The 21933-nt window shown below is 44.5% G+C and overlaps 1 protein-coding gene across 3 annotated transcripts in view; it reads right to left on the bottom strand.

Moving 5' to 3' along the window:
• LOC146176332 (uncharacterized) overlaps positions 1–21460 on the bottom strand; it is a 28336-nt gene extending 6876 nt beyond the window's left edge. Inside the window, exons 1-12 of one of the 3 annotated variants that reach the window (XM_084582680.1) lie at positions 21406–21460; positions 19490–19614; positions 18063–18152; positions 17901–17979; positions 16541–16653; positions 15592–16029; positions 14290–14476; positions 11571–12283; positions 10642–10747; positions 6285–6565; positions 3190–3313; positions 2691–3040 (exon numbers count right to left, since the gene is read on the bottom strand). In XM_084582680.1, coding sequence (XP_084438806.1) covers positions 2691–3040; positions 3190–3313; positions 6285–6565; positions 10642–10747; positions 11571–12283; positions 14290–14476; positions 15592–16029; positions 16541–16653; positions 17901–17979; positions 18063–18152; positions 19490–19614; positions 21406–21445 — 2646 coding nt within the window. In that variant the 5' untranslated portion in view covers positions 21446–21460. Of the gene's footprint in view, positions 1–2690; positions 3041–3189; positions 3314–6284; positions 6566–10641; positions 10748–11570; positions 12284–14289; positions 14477–15591; positions 16030–16540; positions 16654–17900; positions 17980–18062; positions 18153–19489; positions 19615–21405 lie in introns of those variants that run through there. The other 2 variants (XM_084582678.1, XM_084582679.1) reach the window with 2 other exon arrangements.
• Between the last annotated feature and the right edge of the window lie 473 nt (positions 21461–21933).

The following is a 21933-nucleotide window of genomic DNA, read 5'->3' as shown; positions in this document are numbered from 1 at the left end:
CAAATAACAATCGGGAGGGGGAAACTAAAGCTAAGTCAAATAGCTGCACGGACATCACAGTGTTTCAGGTTGCACAGCCCAGTTGCATAAAAGTTTTTTTTTCTTTCTGTGGCTACTAGGCTTTGCAACCGTGACGTGAGATAGAGCACTGACACGTTCGAGAAATAAAAATTAATGAGTCTAAAGCCAATGCTGTTGCAGCTTGAAGTAAGCCCTTCAGATACCCAGATGTTGTCCACAAACTTGAGAGCTTAACTACAGCAATGCTTCCATGACAGTCAAGCAAATAAATAAATAAACAAAAGACATATTTGCTAGTTACAGACAGCTTGGTCAAAAAAAAAATTTACACAAACGAGTGTGTCAGCCTCGGTTATCTCTAGGTAACAAGAAAAGGAAACATGGACGTCTCACAAGACAAGGCCTGGGCAAAGAAAGGCACGCATTGATGCCACGCAGCAACAAAAGTGAAGACCTACAGCGCTACAACAGCACAACACTTCAACATACTTTAAAGGGACAGAACACTGGCCAAGATATGTCATGAGATTATGGTGCAGATGAAAAGATCTTGCCTCATATAGTACAGATCGAGCACTGCAATATCAAAGAAAAGAGGCTTTACAATTTTAATTTGCCATTGAAAATTGCATAAAAACAACCGAGGCGCTATCTAGCGGAGAAACCCTAGTACTCTCAGTGTAGCCCCCCACGTGACTACATGTCAGCAAAATATCGCTGATTTTCATAACTGCACATCGTTCTTTTTTCTTCGAGGAGTGCTTGCCATAATTTATTATATTTTGCACTCTCTCCAGTGCGTCCTTAAAACCACCCCTGCTTTCGCACCACGAGAGGTATGCTTTCAGGTTTTGCCACTAGATGGCACCACAGTGTTTGCAATTTCGGGAATGAAGCAATGGCAGTGCCCACTAAAACGTTCGTCGACGAGAGCGTGCGTTATTGCGCCATAACAGCATTGAGTGTGAAACTGAAAAGGACGTTACTCTGCGCAAAAAAAGTCTGATTACTGTCTGGCGAATGAAAGTTATATTTGTTTTCGGTAAGTCTTTTGTCGACCACCAGTCGTCATCGCGGTAGCTGCTCATGGTTTCCAGCATCGGACTACATAAAAACGGGCGCACGCAATTCTAACAAAACCGTTATGGAATTGAACCTTTTAGACATCAATCTTTCCACTGCGGCGAAAAAAAATCGAGACCTAAATTCCACTGTTCTGTTTTTTTAAAACCTCTGTTCTCTTTATTTATTCTCGACGCCGTGCAATAGAACAAATCACTAGTTTGTAGAAGTATACAAATCGTAATCTGCAACTGGCTGCCCCCAAGAGTGACAGGTACCAGCAAGCAGAGAAACAGCAAATATCAGCAAATTTTCAATATCAAAATAACTACCCCATTCAAAACATGCTGAAATCAGTGGTGTACCCTCTAATGCATCATACAATTTTGGGGGAGACTTATTACGCTATGCGTTGCGAATGCGACAGCGCTAAAGTCTGAAATCTGCTTCGCCTGCTTTTCTTTCATTTTCGCTCACTGCAGACACTGAGCTTCTGCAGCTGCTGATGCATACTTCTATAGAGAAATTCACTTTAAAAAATGCAAGAAGGAAGCATGGAAGATTGCTATGGTTTTAATAATGGGACAAGTAAGTATGACACAATCTGTCACTTCCACTCATTATAATAGTCAGTGAGTGCATGTTGGCAGAAAATATGAGAAAGAGCTCTCCTGGTGCTTGCTAGACTTCCAGTCGCATTTAGATTGACCTTGAAAGAAACTTCACTTGCACCTAGTCTCACGATGGCAAAGGCAAAAGCAGCCACAATCCCTCTGCTATCACAATCTTTTCCAAATGCTTTGCCCCACTACACTGATACACTGTCGAGATGCTGTCCTGGACGCTGAGTGCCGATGGGTTTGGCGTAGGGTGCTCACCTTCCTGCTAGCGAAATGTGGGACACGCTGCCCAAGAAGAGGAAAGAAGGTGGGTGGGTGGGGATATTGACATATTGACACATCACTAAATGATTTTTTTTTAATTTTGGCGAGAAATTTTGCGGCAGTTTGTCCCATCTCTAAAAGAGAAAAATATAGTAACTGAGACAAGATACGTTCAAATACATATTTCTGTCAATGAAAGCATTTTATGCATCATTCTAGTATGCTCTGACATGAAAAAGATTATTAATAATATTATTGAAGCATTATAGGCACTGCAATGCTCAGCACAATCAAACGGCCTTTTTCAGAAGAATGCAGTTCTTGTAGCTAACACATCCTGAAGCAGGGTGTCCTGCTGAACTCAAGGCAGTGCCATGAAATAATAATGAAGTGTAAAATGAAGGACATTTTTGAAGGTTTTTGTACGTCTTGCGGGGGGATGCTGGACAATAGCCCTAAATGTGGCACTGTCCCGCGTGTCGTGGGAGAGTTGTTCACCTTAGCTTGACGACATCTCGGCAGACCTACATTAAAATTCTATATGAATCATATGATAAGAATTTGGCAAAATTATGAACCTATTTGGCAGGAAATTGTGTAGTTCAGGAACGTATTAAAGAAGAAACACAGTGCATAACTCCGAGGTACATTCTTACTGCAATTTTGAGCATACGCACAGGAAATGTATCAAACTGTGCTCTCCAAGAGCTGTGCAACGCCCACCTTTCCTCGGAGGAGCTCCGCGCGGCTGATGCCGACGTCTGTGGCCCTGACTCCCCTGGGCAGCCGGAGGCTGAACCGGCCACCATCTTGCCTTGAGAGGCTCGGATTGCTGCCGTGGTGGGGCGACTTCCCGCGGGGCGGCGGTGGCGCCGCCGTCGTGGGGGGAAGCCCCCCTCCACCTCCTCCTCCTACCTCGGGCAGCCCCAGCCGTGCCCTCCTCAGAGCAAAGGCGCGATTCAGCTTCATCTGGGGGCCACCCCGGGAGCCCGAGCTGTGGGACGATGGCTCCGTGCTTGTGTCAGACACGACACTGGCAGTCTCCTCCGAGCCGCAGGCTGTGTCGCCTGCGGCTAGAGAGACAAGCAAATGAGGAGTGGAAAACATTGGCAAATTGAACTTTGATGAGCAAAGAGAAAGTCTGATTTGAAGCCTACTTAATGCAATATGCAAAATAACTATTATGTTTCCAATCGAGCAGTGGAAGGCTCTTCAATCTTACCTCCGGCTGCCAGGTCGGCTTCCGAGCCGGTCAAACCCCAGGATTTGCGTTGTGCCGTTGGTGCGCTTCGGCGCTGGGCGGAGGAAATGCTGGCAGCTGGCGTCTGACGCAAGAAGGAACCATCCTGGGAAAAAAAGCAAAAGGACACGCATTACAAGAAAATGCGCTTGGTAGCAACAAAGGATATGATTTATTACTTCTAGAGCGTATTATCGTAGGCACTGAGTGGAATATCATTTACAGCAGACTCCCTTCCAAGTTGACCTTGATGGAACCGGAAAAATTTATCAGAAGCTTTACTTGGCAGAACGGCCTCTAAAGATATCCAAGCATGCGAGCTGTGTCTATATATGTTACATGAAAATAATGTTAGTACATGAAAACAAAATAGGCTTCCACGGAAACTGTAACTGCAAATAAAGCATTTTACTGCTCTATGAATGAAGCAAGCCAGGGATTAACTTTTTTTTTCTACTTTCTCATTTTTCCCACTATTCAACAAGGGCTATTATTTTTTTATTTTTTGTTTTCAAGGTGATAGCATTACCCCATTCACCGAAAATCCGGCATCGGTGCCGGCATTGGCATTCTGTGTGAAGACTCGCGAACATGGTGCTGACAGGTGGTAGTTCGCAGCTGACATGTTACGCTTGCTTGATCGGTTACATTTGGCAGGAGCTCCCAACTGGGGCCTCTCCTTTCGTATGGGAGGGTGATATCACGATCAGCCTGCTAAGACCCTTGCATTCACATTATTCCTAGGCCACGCAGACACGTTCATATGGCTTGGCTAAGGGGGGGGGGTGGTAGCCTACACTATTGCGTCATACCCTTAAAATTGGAGCTTAAGTGTCCCCCATAATTTTTTTTCCAGATTTCTGCTTTATCCTGCTCGCTCGCTTCAAAGGTGTCCAACAGAGCAGCCCTGCAACTCTTATTTCACTACATTTAAAGAAAAGCCGTTACCCATTTCTGCAAGCCATAGACAATGCACTGGACATCACAGGCAGCCTGCTGCAGTGGTCACTTTATTGACAAGCGTCCCTTCACCATTAAGTTCTTGTGCTCACCTTTAAATCGCTTAGTCAACCATTTATTTAGCCTTATCGCATTTTTCTGCTCATGATGGCAATGGTGATGAAGACTATCAGCTTCAGCCATTAATTGTTGCAAGATTACCTTACTTTCTCCACCAATGAATGTTATACATATGCAGCAGCAGTCAACTTTTTGCCATCTTTTTTATTTATTTATTTCCAATACCTCAAAGAGCCCAGGAGCACGGGGTTTTACATGAGGGGTAGGCTTGACACTATTGTCGAGATTAACAAAAAAAGTTTTCAATGGCGGTTCTGAAATGGCTTGGGTTAGAGTGAGCGATGATGTCAGCGGGAAGATCGTTCCAGTCGATGGCTGTTCTTACAAAAAATGAGTTGAGGTGCGTTGTCGTTTGGGCATGTGGCGGATAAACAGCCAAGGTGTGGCTGATGTGACTGGATGTTCGATGAATCGGCATAATGACTGCTGTGCTAGATGATAAGGCATGATAAAATTTATGAAATAAACAGAGTAGATATTTTACGGCGTACATGGCATCATCCTTTTAAGTTAGGCCTATATTCTGGTTTTTATGATAATTTGAAAGATTACTACATCTGAGGGAATTTACCAAAACAAGAAAACTGGCATGCAGGAAAAAAACGACCACTAAGCCCTTTCAATTTCACAGACAAGCAGCGTCACTGCAGACAGCTGTAGAAAACAAACCTCATCCATGTTGACATGAACAAAATAAAATGTTCACAGCCATTTGCTAGCAGGCCCAACAACTCTCTTGGACTCATTGCTTTTCATGCATGAACGGGTCAGGAAACACCCGGCTTTCACAAGAAAATATATATTTTTTCCATCTCATAAGTGGTGGTGGACACAAAACTCTAATCAGAGACAAATCAACAAAGACTGCAGTATATTACATTACCTGTTAAATTTTACAAATACCTTGGTATCATCCTTTCCGATACACTAACTTGGTCTGAGCATATAATGAACATAACTAATGAAGCCAATCATACTTTTGGTTACCTTCGTCAAAACCTACGACTAGCCCTACATCGGTAAAAACATTATCTCACATTTGCAATGCCTAAAATAGAATATGCATGCTCAGTCTGGAACCCCCCATCAATCAAATCTTTCTAACTCCCTCGATGCTGTCCAGAATCGTGCTGCCAGGTTTATTTTTTCTGACTACTCTTATTATTCCAGCGTCACTGCACTTACGTCACGAGCTAAACTCAATAATCTTGAAAAGAGGCATCACATATTCAGACTGTCTTTTTCACAGGTACTATCATAAGCCGCTAAATGTTTCAGCAATCTCACCAGCCCATTAACAGATCAAGCCACACCAGTCATCTTAAAACCATCTATCCACTACTAGCTAAACTAAATCCCATCTTCTTCGTTCCTTTTTTGCACAAACTGCTCAGGACTGGAATGACCTGCCCGCCCAAAGCTGTGCACAATGAATCACTCTCCACTTGATTATTGTACCCATCCCTCATGCAATACCTCACATCAGGGGCATTTGAGGTAAAATAAATTATTTACATTAATAAACTTGCCCAAACTGATATATAAATAATAATAATTAATGTGCCCACTGAATCCCGCTCTTCACTTGATTATTGTGCCCATCCCTCATGCAATACCCCTCATCAGAAGCATTTGAGGTACAGTAAATTATTCATACTAACTAGCTTGTCCAAATTAATGTACAAATAACAATTAATGTGTCCACTGAATCCCTCTCTTCACTTGATCATTGTGCCCGTCCCTCGTGCAATAATCACCAGAAGCATTTGAAGTACAGTAAATTAATCAAATTAACTAACTTGTACAAACTAATGTACGAATAACAATTAAATTAATTAACGTGTCCACTGAATCACTCTTCACTTGAACATTCTGCCCATCCCTCGTGCAATAACCCTAATCAGGGGCTTTTCAGGTACAATAAATTATACTCATTAACTTGTCCAAACTGACATACAAATAATAATACATCCAAATTTTATGTGAGTGAGGCTCACCCCAAATGATGTGGACATGACTTTGTTGGATGGAGCCCTGGCAGGCGTTGTTCGGTGTGTTCTGGGCGGAGAGCATGGTGGGCTGGGCCGGCTTCCGGAAGAGCCCAGCCGCTTCCTAGCCGGGGCACTGGCAGCTGGCGCAGGTGGTGCAGCAGGCTTCTTCACCACAGTGTTCACGGGACTGCTGCCCTCTGAGGATGGCACAAATATATCCAAAGGAGCCCGCTCCGACGGCGGTGTAGGAAGTCTACGCTTGGGGCGACCCAGGTCCACGGAGCCACCTGAAGTAGGAGCAATTGCAACACACCAGACTGAGAAAATAAATAATCACAATAACAGAAAAGTTTTGACATTTTCGATGAACTGTGGTGGGCAAGTGATGAGAGCAATGTTATCCGGAAGGCTGTTCCAGTCTGAAGCTGTGGTTCTGAGACGTGCCCCCTCCCTTCTGGTGTGTCCTAATACACGCTCCTTTTCTAGTTCACAGTTTCCTCATAAAACATAGAACATGTTGGCAATATACTACATTCCAGGCCTAATTCCAAAATAACTGGAAATTTTCAAACATTAAAGTCATGAAAAGAAACGTTCCTTTGATTACAATTATGCTTTAGACATGCCCGGTTATAAAAAGCTTCCATAGATGACGCCAGCTACACCAGCAACAGAGCAAAGCAACTGTGGAGGGAGCAACATATTAGGCAAGCGTCCTCTGGCCACTCTATTTGGCAGAGCGTCACAGCTACAGACACTCTGCCCCTTTAGGTTTAAGCTTTCGCTACACTGCCAGGAAAAGCTGCCACTAAATATAATTGGTGATCACAATGACTAAGAGTCTCCAGACTCTCTTGACTCATTCTCAAGTATTCCTTTTTATCTTTGCCTCACCCAACACAGGGGTGGCCCCTAATCCCCTATGCCCTGTAGGGCATGGAAGGCACCGTCTGACAATATTAACAATGCAGCCATTTATTTGGAGGAAACGATACCTCTGACTTTCCAAAAAGGTACTGCTGGTCAGAATAAACATCTTTCTCTTCTGCATCCAAAAAAGATCACTCTTATGATTTAAACTTCAAGCCTCCTTCTAAAAAAGCAGCAAAGGACAACAGGAAACAGGGTAAAAACATACACACATGAAATTTTCAGCACTCGGCATGTGCGCATGTTTCTTAACCCTTTGTCCCATTATTTTGCAATATACAGTCAGGTTAAATTTAAACACAAACAGGGTCCGTGAATAGAACAGTTCAGCTCAGTACTTTTAGCTCCATTCCATAACTAGCCTGATTCATGTTCCTGGGAAACGGACCTACTGAAGCACATGTTTGCAAACTGGCTGTAAAGGAATATCTCACTGCAAAGTAGAAAAGTATGCCATATGCATGTTCACATTTCATTCCAGCTTGAGACTGCCTCCAGAATGAAGCCGTACGAACTTGTCTGCCAAGTATGTAGTTCTCAAACTCTTCACTGGAGTAAACGGTATACAGAACATATCTTTTTAGGGTGAAGATGCCAGTGTGGAGTATGTGGTATCAATGCATCCATCGTGGCCATCCACCGAACCTCAGTAGCAGCCAACACAAGGCACCACATCCACGTCCCTCTGCACATGTACTACTTTATCTCAGATTGGTTTGGTTTCTGGGGTTTAACGTCTCAAAGCGATTCCGGCTATGAGACGCCACAGTGGAGGGCTCTGTAAATTTCGACCACCTGGGTTCTTTAACGAGCACCGACATCACACAGCACACAGGCACCTTGCTTTTCGCCTCCATTGAAAAGCAGCTGCCGCAGCCGAGATTCGATCCCGCGTCATTGGGCACAGTAGTCGAGCACCTTAATCACTGCACCATCACGGCGGGGCACTACTTTGTCTCAGTGTGCGGCCTCATCAGACACACTTGCACTCAGAGAACCTAAATCACATGCTTGCACGTTCCACTTAATGTGAACGACCCTGCACACCAACTTGTCTTCCTAGTTTCGTGCCACTTCTTTAACCTTGGAAAAGGAAGCCCCACATCTTCAAGAATGTTTCTGCCAACAATGTACAATGCTATGGCATCCTGCACAACGATTGAATGCGCCACTTAAAGCGGAACACTGTGAACTGTAAATCATTGCTACGCAAAAGTATATTAACTGCTTATGCGACCCTCTGAAACATGAATGAGGATGAAAATAAAGACTGCTATGAAAGCAACAAAGGCTGTGTAGCAGCTCGGAAGGGCAAGTGCTTTCAACTTACCTGCAAGTGCTGATCTGTAAAGCTAAGACATATACTACTAGTAAAGACTACTGCTCTCGGACAGTTCAATTTGTCCGCAAAAGCGATATTGGTGGATAACAGCCACCCTGAAATTTTTAGCAGGCTGACAACAATGCAGAAAGGGCAGCGTGCAACAGTAATGTCACCTGCCCTCACCACATAGTAGGGCGAAGGTAAAAGTGGCTTTGCAATACTGGATATAAAGGCAAGCCATGCAAGCACGCAAGGAAATAAGCTCTGAACTGCGAAAAAGAAGCAATGTGGCTTACAAGGGATATCCGTTCATTGTGCAGGGTAATCATTCAAAACCTCTGGAGTCAAGGTACCAAACTATCGCCAGACATTTATTAGCAACCTTACATCACTTTAACGAAAACACTGCCTCATCTTGAGAAGCCTGAAAACATCACCTACACTGTCCATTACTGCCAGAGCTCATTTTTATTTCAAAATGACCAGCAGCTGACGTCTAAGGATCCTATTCTTTCTTTTTTGTCTGTGCAGGATGACGGTGATAACAGTGATAATGGATGCTGTAACCGAAAATTACCTCAATAGGGCCTATTTCTGACCACTTTTCCCTGTGGCAGCTTGAAAAAACTCGATGAAAAACTCAAAACAAAATGAGAAAATTTTAATTCTTGAAGTTCCTTCACACTCGATGACAATCCGCCCCTTTTTTGCCAAATTTTGCCTGTAAACTGTGCCGAGAAAGGGAAAATTCCTATAGTGAAATGCCCTCATGAAATACTGCATTGCAAACATACCACCTCTACAACAACATATGCGTCATCATCAACAGCCTTCCTATTGACGCTACAGAATAGAGGCCTCTCTCTCTTATATCCCTTCAATTAAACCTCCTTCCTCAGTAGAGTCTATCGTAGCCCAGCAAAACTTAATCTCAACTGCCCACCTGACTTTGTCCCCCCATGCTATGTTTGCCTTTTCTTGGAAAGAGGGATATGCACAGTCTTTGTCAAAAGTTTAGAGCCCAAGGGGTTTGATTCTGAGCCACACCATGTTGGTCCTAACGCATAGCCAGTGGGCAAGGTCCTAGTTGGCGTTCCTTAATTCTATTCGCACCTCAGACTTTCTCCTCTTTATTTTCTCCCTTTTCTCTTACCCTCCCTCTCCTCCGACTCTCCCCTCCCCTCCACCCGCTCTTCTCTGCCCTCCCCTCGCCGCAATGTGCGCGGTTGCATTAGAACCTCACCTACTGATTGTTCTAAATTTTTTTAAGAACATTCTTTTCCCTACTCTCTCGAACAAGAAAGACTCCCATGAATGCTAAAGGAGCCTGACTACAAGGCTTAGAATCAGAACCCTTGGGCTCTAAACTTTTGACAAAGACTGTACAAGCCTGTTACCATGCTATCAAAGCTGCACTTTTCAACACACTCTTTCGGAGTAGATGCTTCAGAAATCGTGCAAGTGCTACAAAAAAAAAAAAGGGACAATATTTTAAAAGAAATACAAGATGCATTTAACAAAGCTGGGATGTTTATACCAATATGCAGTCACATAGCCATATGCACGAATAGCAGCAAAGTCTCACCATACAAGCAATGCTGCTTCATATAATTCATGTCAGTTTGAGCGCCAAATTAAAATTACATTCCTCGGTGGCGCAATGACACAACTTCTGAGCCTATCGGAACAGACTAAGACCATCTAACTTTTGTCGCAAGATTGCAATTCATTCAGCAGTTGTCCCTAGGACCTTTGTTCATAAACCACAGCCAAAATTCCACCTGTATGCCCCTTTCCTTCCCAGTTCTACTGTTAACGTAAGTCCCCCTCAACTAGAGTTGACCACAGTTCACTTGTTTTGTGTGTACACAAATTTTTCCACATGGCCTTTTAAGTGGTCCTATCAGTGGAGACGGTCTAAGCCTGCTGACCACCTGGCAACCGTTGCGATATTCTTTATACAAGGTCAGCAAATAGCAGCTAGCTCAGGGAGCACTGACTGCACAACAACAGCACCAGCAAAAGCAACAGCAAAGTATGACAACACCGTGGAGGAAAGAACCATGCAGAAAAAGCAAGCGGGGCTCTGTACGTCACACCTATACTCACATGCAAAGCCACCACCACCGAACTTGAAACACAAGCTCTGAACTTTACCCTGGCTTCTGGGTCTGGAACCAGAGGCCCCTTCACCTTCTGGCCTACTCCTCTGGTACTGCAACCAAGAGAGAAAGAAAGGGAGAAAGAAAAATGAGAAGTTCCTTCAGTTTCTCTTGCATGTACATGAGCACAGAAGCCTGTGCATTATTCAGCTCAGCTCACTACTTCTCTGGTAAGCACAAAGTTCTTTCCAGCAGGCAACTTCGTAGCATCAGGCAAGTCCACAGATGACATCACAGCTACTTTATCGGGATACCACCACTACAATCGTCCGCGGCTTATCGAGGACTGCACCGTTTGGGCTGTCCTTGAACATAAGCTTGCCCCGGGCCAAAAGGACAAAAATGCTGTACCATTACGCAATCCCACCATCCGAATTAACCAATACGAACCTACCCATGAGCAAACCTCCGAATTAATGACCGCCCGACACCTTATACTTAAATAAGTGTCAGACCACGCTCTTAGTTTGATTGATCTGAATTTCCGAATTAATCGGGCTTGAAATGACGATATTTTACTGTACTGACTTGGTTTGTGACAGGTGGTGTGAATCATGCAAATATGAATACTGTATAACAGGCACAGGAAAATTATGGCTCACGAGCCGCATAGAGGAGAGGTGGAGTACAGATGGCCTGAAAGTCTAGGCTTTCGAAGCTTCCTTTATGTTACAGAAGAGAGGCTCGAACAAAAGCAGCCATTGAAAGCTGGCGCCATCTACATACCATAAAATACAGTATATATATATATATGTACATATTTTATGTTATTATTGTCTCTCAATAAATTTCCTCACAAAACATTTTCTACAGGCATCCCCATGAGCAAACTGACACTTCTTAACATGGCATTTTCTTACAGGAAAGAGTGCTCACCTGATCCAGCCCGGACGGGTGGTTGTACGAAGAAACACCGAACACTTCATCAATCTTGCGGCGAGCTTCCTCCACAGCTGGGTCCACCCGGTCAGTTTCCACCGTATAAGTGCCGGTCTCGCTTCGGTCATCGGCAGGAGACAAAAGCTGCTCCGGGCCAGAGCTTGGTTCGACAACACGCGACGCCGACCCGCCACCAGCAGGGCCCGGAAGGGGAACCCGTGTCGGTCCATCGTTGAGCATTCTCTGGATCAGGTAGGATGCTGAGTCACTCAGCCGCTCATCCTGCCGCCTCCCCTGATGGGACGACGACTCGACATCCGAGCTCCATCCTCCAGTGCCACTCTTCCCTCCTCCACGACCTGTTTCTGCGGCACTCCAACGCCTTTTTGCCAAGTCAGCAGCATTAATGGGGCTGGTGGGTGTTCTTCGACCACTGGACTCACCGCCAGACTTCGAGACCGGAGAAGCCCGCGTCCTAGACGGCGTCCGCTCAGACTCTGGCTTTGGGGGTGCGAATTTCCGTATGCTGTCCTTAAGAGCCAGAGGCTTGCTGCCACCGGCTACATTGTCATCAAAGTGGATTGTGAATGCCATAGAGTTGGAGCCAGACGCCTGCGTCTGGGATGCGGGAGTGTCAGGGCCTGGTGATGACTGTTCGTCCTTGGGGGTCGTCGACTTGGCCGCAGAGTGCACGGGAGACGACTCTTCGGCTATGAAAAATGAGGACCACATATAGTTCACGTAGAGTCTGAAAATGTTGTTTTAGCGTAACATTTAGTTACAACAATGCAAACCCACATAATGTGGTAATAATCAAATGCACCGTGCAATATTGGACACAACCTAGCTGTCACTCAATGCAGGTCAGACGCTACACTTCAACACAACACTACAATATGAACACACAAACTAAAAAGAAAAAAACAGCATAAAAATGTGCTATGAATGCAGATTGTTCACATTTCATTCTCGCATCAAGTGGACCTCAAATCATTAAAAACCTCTCAGCCAAATTCCATGATACGCTGAACGCTCTGGGAATCTTGGCTTAGGTCCATGCACAGTTTGTAACAAGACTCTGAACAATCAAATTCTCCATACTGGTCGACAATGGCTCCTTAACAGCCACACCAACTAGCTCAATCAGTTTCTCTACCTTTTTGGGATTCTTCCTGAGGGCTATCCACCCTTAACCAATGAAATATCTCATTCAATTAGTAGCGGTAACAGGCACTGTTATGCCCAGTTGATGGGTTTGAGAATGCACTGCGAGTTACATTTGGAACCAAGGTACGAACATATGATTTGTTTTTGTGGTTGGGTCAAACCTTGATATACTGAACAGTCATGTAACAAGTTATTCACTACGTCAAACTCTTCTTAAACGTTTTTTACAAATGCATGCAAATTTTTAATTTAAATACCAGAAGCGGTTGACCACATGACAACAAACTCCCAAAAGCCAAGCAGCAGGCTTCCCACAGGCAGCACCACACAAAGACATGGCAGTGACGGCGGGGCAGCATACGTTGATGCCAAGACTGACATTCTCCAATAGCGCTGTGGAAGATAGAGGTAACTGTCACGGAGATTGTGAAAATGGCGAAAAATTTTGCTCTGACATAATATTTTCTCTGTGACAGCCCCCTTAGCTGGCTCTTGGCCTGCAAGGCTGCGTGCTGGTGGTGATGTGCAGGGCAGATATAAAGGCTGGTGCTCAGCTTCAATGGCCTCCGGAATCTCCCACAAGCAACTCGGAAACAGCGCTAAACCTTTTCAATATGTCGCGCCATTTCTCTAGAATGTGTCACCTTGGTTGCCGTCTCTTCCTGAGTTGACTAAATTGCGCTGCTCTTGCGTGGGTTCTTGACCAGAATTTATACTGCAAATTTCGACTATATGAAACCATTTTATGATTTTCTGCCTCTAAGACCAGATCTGACTATGCAATTGGTAGAAACATAATAAATGAATGCTTATGACTCGCTGTCACTGGGAACTCCACTTTCAAGGGAAACAACCGCAAGCCCTTGTCCCAATTGTGAAAGAAGTTCCGTTTGCTGCAGTCTTTTCATGCACAAACAAAGACACGTTGCTTCATTCAGTGCAGCATTCGTGGGGCCCTGAGTGTTTGAAGATACTACACACCTGTTAATGCTCTGTTTCATGTGGCTAGAAAATCGCTTCCCCTCTCAAGTGATGATAAGAAGCCTGCTCCTATCTAATAGGCTAGAACACAGTTTCTCAATACCTTAATTAAAGCCCCAATGGCTTTCGAAAAGCGCCGAGAAACCTCGAGAGTTTTGGCTCCTGCCATTCCTTACCTAACAACAATGCAAGAAAGAACTTGGAGACACACAGCACTTAACGAAAATGGCCAAAATCAATCAATAATGGCTTCCTGCATATCGGAAGTCTGCTATAAGCATTTACAGCATTAAGAACAATCACGGGAGTTGAGCATGCTTTGATTTTTGCATGCGGAATGACCAGAAAGTCCTCCAAGGGATCCAGGGGTTCCAAGGAACTTGAGTTTCAAGGGACTTGAGTGACTCTAGGGTTCCAGGGTACCTAAGAGTTCCAAGAGGCCCAAGAGTTCCAAAGAAGCCTAGCTAAGGAACCATTAAGTTAGAGCCTCATTCTCAACTTTGAAAAATCATGCAGCAAAACTTCACGAAGCGTTAACAAAGGAAAGCAACTTCCACTGACAGCTTACAGCCTTTTCCTTCATGCTGTTCCTTTGCAGCAGGCGGTGGAGGTGGAGCCCGTTCCTTGGCGTGTGAATGCAGGGGCCTCCAGGCCAGTGTGGTTGGCTTGGTGGGAGGTGGCCTGCCTGGCAACACTTCCCTCACTGTGCTCAGGGAGTCCTCCGTTTTACTCAGGTCCTCCAGAGAGTCCGCGTCCTGCCAGGAGGTAGGAAAAAAGAAGCCACCGCAGAATGAAGCGCTCCTGTCAGCTAGACACACTGACAACAAAATTTCTGTGAAAATGACAGTGTCAAACCATAAACACTCTCAATACACTTTTGCAGCATGCGACGAGAGCCATTGAAGGCAGACCTCTTGATAGTCTGCCATTCCTATGTAAGCTAAATTCAGAATTCATAGTTCATTCATCAACCCCAAACACCAACTAGGCATGTACAGTCTGCGTCACTTCTTGCGTATAGTGCCCAAGCAGCACACTGCCCAAGCAAACAAGGCCACACCTCATCGTAGCTGCCAGGATCCACAGGCTAAGCTTGCAGAGAAGTGGGGCCAAATAGACCTACAAGCCAAATGGGCATGACCACTTTATCCAAAAAGCCATTGGCTGCTTGGTAAGTTGAGTTTTTATCATCCAGCGCGCGTTGCTCGAGTGCTCTACACAAGGGCATTAGACCTACAAGCCAAATGGGCATGACCACTTTATCCAAAAAACCATTGGCTGCTTGGTAAGTTGAGTTTTTATCATCCAGCGCGCGTTGCTCGAGTGCTCTACACAAGGGCATTACACCCTGTACAATCCCAGTAAATTTGCAGCAAACTGAACTTCAAATTCAAGCCTACAGTGAATATCGAGACAGCCATCAAAGTGCAAAAATTACCTTGAAAAGGCATAAGAGGCAAATTAGTGAGAAGCAAATAAAAGAGACAGCCATCAAAGTGCAAAAAGTGCAAAAATTACCTTGAAAAGGCATAAGAGGCAAATTAGTGAGAAGCAAATAAAAGAGATGGCATAGCAGAAATTCCAATGGCCCCATCAGTCCATTTCAACCATGAATCGATAACTGCTCCTAGTATAGAGGAAGCTATAAGAGTCAATTTAATTTTTCTGTCAAGTGGTAATGGTTTTTGGCCAACATCTTCACGACAATTCTTGGACATACAGCCACTGTTCTGCAAAAATGGCTGCAAGAAATGATGAGTCTGAGTGAATTTCGTACAGCAAGCTCCCAAGCATGCAACGCCACTATGCAGTCGTTCCCAGCACAGAAATAGATCAGCACCAACTATTAGCTAAGTGTACATAACCATACCTGCATCAGTGGGGATGAGAGGGAGCCCTCATTTTCAGCACTCGGCGGTGAACTTGGAGACATCTTTTGGGGGCTTCCCGAATCGGACCCAGAGAGAACAGCAGGTGCCTGTGGAGACGACGGGCTATGCGGAATTGATGACGGGAGGTTCTTAAGAGGGGAACTCAGGGGAGACGCCTTCTGCTCATTTGGTGCCGAGGGTGAGGACTGAATGGGGTCCGAAGAACTTGAAGGTGGAGAGGATAGTTTCATTCGACGTGGTATCGCATCTTGCGGAGATTGCTGGGAAAGAGCTGGACTGGTGGACTGGGTAGAAACTGGGCTCGAACCCTCGCATGCAAATGTCCTGTTGTGACCCGAGCTGTCGCGACGTAGCATCCTGTCAGAACTGTCAGAACTTGGGCTATCGCAGCTGAACGTTTTGTTGGCACTGGAATCCTGCGTTCAGTAAATGCGAGGAAAACATCACAGACTATGTTGCATTGAGCCAAGAACCGTACAAAATGCATGTTAAGAAAAGAAGCACATTGTCTAGTCTGCTGCAAATTATGAGACAAAAATAAAGACATCGGGGGAAAATAATGCAGGCTGGTCACTCCCTCAGTTAATACCTGCTCAGAGGTTTGAACCTAAATTCACATCCAAAGCAGACATATATTATTGAGTGTCCACAACAGTGCCTCATGATAAACATTCCTTTTGAAATGAATCGGCAATAATAATTACTGCCACTTTTTTTTAACCATTCAACACTATTGAGGCATATGGAGACCAGCTCTGTATGTATTACACACAGCATGCTACTGCAACTTGCAAATACAAACAGTTCTTTTAAAAAGGTAACCAAGAAGTAAGTCATTCCTTTTGATTAGAATATAAGTCTGCATGTACCCAGGACCACTTGACATATGATCAAAATCTTGAGTAAAACACAGGCTGCCTGACTTGCCTCTCTTATAACTAAATCTCCATTCCCAAATGCAGGCGCAGCCCTTTTAGGTGAGGAAGGATCCGAAGGCACTGCATGGTCGGTAGTCTTGTGGATGCAAAATACCTCGTGCCGTATTGATGATGCAGTCAAGGCCGTAAACTTGAATGGTCTTGAAAAGCAATCATAGGCACTTTCCCAAAGTGCTCAACCCAGTAACACCAGCCTAGTAGCCTTCCTCATGCATGGCCCGCATCTTGCATGATAACTTCTACTTAAAAGCCAAGTCAATCACTTATGACGTCCCGTTCTCAAATATTCGAACAAAGTCAAATGTGTATGTCTCGGTTGTATTCATTTTCTTCAGATAACTGTATTCCGTGATCTCTCAATTATGCAAGTCGCCTAAAATAATTTGTGTATGTGCATGCCTGCTTTTCATTTCTTTGCTGTTATGTATTTTATGTTTTTTTTTTGTACTTTACTTTGTGTGCTCATTGATTGTTATGTTTGCGTGTGTATCAGCCTGAAAACATTTGTTACATGTCCTTTAGCGTGTCTCCACTGCTGTGTATATGTATGTATGTATGTATGTACGGGCCTAAACTAGCTTCGGCTGTTGGCCCAACATTTTTTGCAATCTGTATATTTACTGAAATGATTGATTGATTGATTGATTGATTGATTGATTGATTGACTGATTGATAAATGAGCTGCACCGCTTGTTTTGCTGTGACATCATTTACTTTTACGTGATGTGCATATGGTGTCCTGGTGTCAATAGTCATGCTTGCGTCTATAAAAATAATAGCCTGCAACACTAAACTGAAAAATAAGAACATGCGGCTTTGCATCCTAAAGTATTTCAAATTTTTCAACAAAAAAATCAGTGCTATTTCTAACTTCTCGTAATAAACCTGGGCAAAAACTGAAGTCAGCTCTGTATTAGGCACTGACGATGGATGCATCAGATATCATGTTCTTTCCACAACAGTTTTACTGTTTACCTTTGAGAGAATAAGTTAATTTCTCCAATTGAACTGTCTAAGCAATTTTATTTTGCCGCTAATGTTTGCCTACCAGGCACAGTTAAGAGTTTTCTACACTTTAGAGTGCTCTTAACTACACACAAAAGCCTTAAGTTAGGGCAGTTTCATAATTCTCGCCTGATTAAACTGCCTCTTGGGTCCTTTATCACTAGAGCAGTTAAATGCAACCATTTCAATACCCCTTGAAATGTACAAACATCAAGGGTTTTATTAAAACTCCTTCATAAAGTAAATCTCAGGCAATAAAGAGCAGATGAAAGGAACACATGTACATTGATGTTTACGAATCCACAGTCTACCTAGAATGTTGACAAACAATGTGTAAAGGATATCGTATCCAAAGCGGAGTGAATCCAAGTGATTGAGCTTGACATATGACTGTTCTGGTATCCTCACACCATTCAGGTATGTCTGCAAGAGAAATGGTGCATTCAGAATATGGCTTTTGCCTCAAAAAGTGAAACAATAAACATCTTTAGTTCTTGCATTCTCACCCCTGTGACACTGTTCAGGTCCTTCACGTGAAAGCACTTGTCGCTCGGGTTGAAAAATATTACCGCATGCCTTTTGTCTACACTGGCAGACTGCAAACATGATAAAAAGAAAAGCAGGAACGTATGAAATGACCATCTCAGCACAAGCAATAGCACCTTTATATTGGCAAATCATCCATGACCTGCTTCTTTCATTCCAGACATGTGCAAGCAGCTTACGACACTCTAATTGTGCACAACAGTCTATATTATGACCCCTGATTATGACTTATTGTTAGGAGGAGATGCTTCCAAACCTAGTTGCTGTATATACAACTGTCGAGCTGAAACCTAGAGCCAATAATTCCTGTGAATATTTGCTGCAGCGAAGAGCAAATGAAAGAAAAAAAATGTATATAAATTTCATTGAAGAAAATGCAGACTAATCACAGCTATATACGAAAAAAAAAATTAGGAGGGACTTTAGCGACTAAAGTAGTGAAAAGTGAAGCCTGAATGCCGCATTCTGCTAAGCAACTGGCACTTATTAGTAATCAGTTATTTGTTTATCAATTAGTTATAATTAATTATACAATGAATTATGTATTTAATCAATGAATTAAAGATTAGTAATTGATCATATAAGGCACGCATTCGCGCATACTGTGGTGGTGCTCTGTGATTGGTCGAGACCTCTATGACGCCATCCTGCCTCGGCCAATCAGAGCCGCCACAAAAGTGGGACACATTTTGTCCACGACAGCATGAGCCATTAAAGGCTTTCGCCTTAATTGGCTGAAAAGGCTTCATTCCTACTACAGTTTGTGCAAACATGAAGACAGAAGCTTGCTGAATTTACAACAAAAACAGACCCAATGCATGAGAGATGACACTAAAGCCCCTGGACATATTTAAACAAGCAACAATTTCATCTACAGACCTGACAATCAGACTTTAATAATTAAACTCTGCCCCTAAGAAATAACCACAAGAATATGTGTTTAATACAAAATAAAATAACCCATAATTTACATCACACAAAAACAGCTTCCATGTTTGCTGACTAAAGTCTATCGCTGTCCTTCACATGGACAGCATTGGTAAAAAAAATATTGCAGCAAGTACAATGCGGCGGTTATAGGCACCGGGAAAACGTACAAGCCGAAGGCACTGTGTTTTGTCAAGATGGCTGCACAAAACACTGCACTTCATCCTAGTCTCTGTGTATGGGGCAATATACAACCCATTCAGACGACTTCTAGATCCCCCGCAGCATGACTTGTTTTGCACAACAGCTAATATGATGTAAAGTATGCAACATAAAAGCACCTTGTAAAAGTTCATACACCTGACAATAACATTTACTGACGAGTCAGGAGCACTCTTTTATTTCCCAGTACAGTAGTTGTGCTTCAGCAAAAAAGTTAATACGTCGGAAACTAACTCACATCGACTATGATGTCACACTCTTGACGGCCAATGAATATCATTGCCGCAGGCAGAGGGTGGACTGTGCCATCTTTGGAGGTCAGGACCCATTTCGAGTCTGACCGGTGGTCCATTCCCAAGCTCCCTGCATTGGAAAAGAGCATGACAGCCCCCCTGCTTTCAACGGGTTAAAAAATGAACATGCAATGCTGACACACGAGGAAAATTTAATGCGTTTGAAAGCATGAAATTCAACGGAGTCAATGGAGCAGTTCAAAGGAGCAGTTCGTCACAAGATGACACTTTGAATATAGTTATACACTTGAGAGCCTATATATGGCCACGATCAGCACAATTAAGTTAAATGTTAGCTCAAGTGGAAGCTATAGCTGAAGTGTACAGACGTTGCGCCATATTTCGGCAATCAAACGAATGAACCGTGAAGCACGAGTTTTCGGGTCGGGTCGAGTTCAAGCGAATGTCAAGGTATGTGTGCATCGAAGGGGCGGTGGTCCCAAAATAGGCGAGACCGCGCGGCTTCCTCAAGAAAACCAGCCGCTCGCAACAAAAACAAACACTGCAGTCGGACGGACCCTAGGCAGAAACCGCCCGCGATGTCGACCGACAGCGTTAAATACGTTCGTTTCTTTGCGGACTTTGTAGCGAGGAAGCAGACGCGTCCGGTGGATAACCGCAGCGCGCTGTGCATGAAACACATGAGTGCCGCTGAAAGTGGCCCCAGCGACCGCGTATATAGAACAATAGGGGCGTAGGCTATCGCGAAAGCTATCAAGATAAATGGTCAGAGTGGAGGCCCGTGCATGTGAAAATGTCAACACAACAAGGCCTGTCCAAACTAATCGCTTGGCTGCTTCGGATAGAAACTGCACGACTGAAAAGGAAGAAAGCACGGCACGCTTATGCTACAGGCACGGAATCCCGCCTTTCTTTATTATTTTTTTTTTTTAAATCAAGGGCTGCCTGTATTCTGGATTATGCGGTCTTCGCCAGGCCGTCCTTCACGCAGGACTCCGCCGGGTGCCCGGCGTCGCATCATCACTTTCACAGCGGCGAAGCAGACTTGACCCGCTTCAATTAAACGGAGACGTCTAGCGTGATATCGAGGGCAACTGCTGAATACAAACGATGAGAGAGACGAGAACCGCTGTGAAATAGAAGAAGAAACGACGGAGAAAGAGAAAAGGTAGAAAGCAGACACCCGACCGTGACTCAGTGAGCGGCGCGCAGTCTCCGGCAGATGCTCAAAATAACAGCTGACGCCACCGACGAACAATGCGCGCGACGGAATTAACACTCAACGGCCCTTGAATTGCGAAAGTTGTACCGCACATTTCGAGCCGAAGGTTGTGCATGCATATCCCTCAGCACTCCGATGAAACGAAGCGCTAGGAAAAAGCATGCGCAGACTACACTGCATCCCCGTCAAGATTAGGCCTAAAGTGAAAGCGACTACACGGCTGCTTTCGTGCCGAGCTCGTCCATGACCGGGCACGAACACGAGCAAGAACAGCGTGACGGGCAGTTGTGGATGCTACGCACCTCATAAAGCCGAAAAGAAGCGGCGACTTAATCCTTGTAGATCACATTTGCAAGGTAATCGGATGCATTTCTTCTGCTAGCAACTAGAGTTGCTACGGCTGCCATCTGAACGCACCCTCGACCCAGAAAGCATGCATAAATCTGGGCCGCTACGCGAGCAAACAGTGAAACTCGTTCTTTCGCTAGCTTGAAGGAACGGCGTAAAGGCGATGCATATGCAGCAATCTCTGTAGCGTACTACCGGCGAACGGCTCGGGAGAATAAAGCAAAGGCAAATTTAAAAATCCGGAGTTGCGCAGTGATGTGAAGCGACGGGAGAGTGTGACGAAAGAATCGCTCCTGTACGTCGTCTGCTAAAAATGAAACCAAAACTTACGAAAGCTCGGAAGATGAAATTTTGAGAAAAACTTGACCATCTCGACGATGTCCGGCAATTGTAGAAAACAGAAGTGACCACGTCGGGCGGCTCGTTAGACAGGTCCTTTGGACGGTGGTGAGTCGTGCGTGTGCGTGGGAAGGTACGTGTACGAGTTTACGACACACATACATACGCGCGGGACTCGTGGGACGTCGGGTAGGTGTATACGCACATGCATTATAAGGCAAGGTGCGAGGTGCGTGGCAATACCGCGATTTACCTCGTATAACGAGGTTAATTTTTTTGGTGTTCTACATCTTGTTTGTTACCCCCCGTACCGTACTATATATCCCTGCATGCACTTTATATCAGATGCGTCTTTCAGGCACTAAAAGCGCAAAACCACCGCAGAGGATATATATATTATTCCCAGCCGCGGCGGCAGACGCCTGTACGCGTGTGCACTTTAAAGAACCCCAGGCGGTCGAAATTTCCGGAGCCCTCCACTGCGTCTCTGATAGCCTGAGTCGCTTTGGGACATTATAC

This window comes from Amblyomma maculatum, chromosome 10 (assembly GCF_055883805.1).
Source record: "Amblyomma maculatum isolate TAMU_Amacu chromosome 10, ASM5588380v1, whole genome shotgun sequence".
Taxonomy (NCBI): Eukaryota; Metazoa; Arthropoda; class Arachnida; order Ixodida; family Ixodidae; genus Amblyomma; species Amblyomma maculatum.
This window is presented reverse-complemented; position numbering and strand designations above follow the sequence as displayed.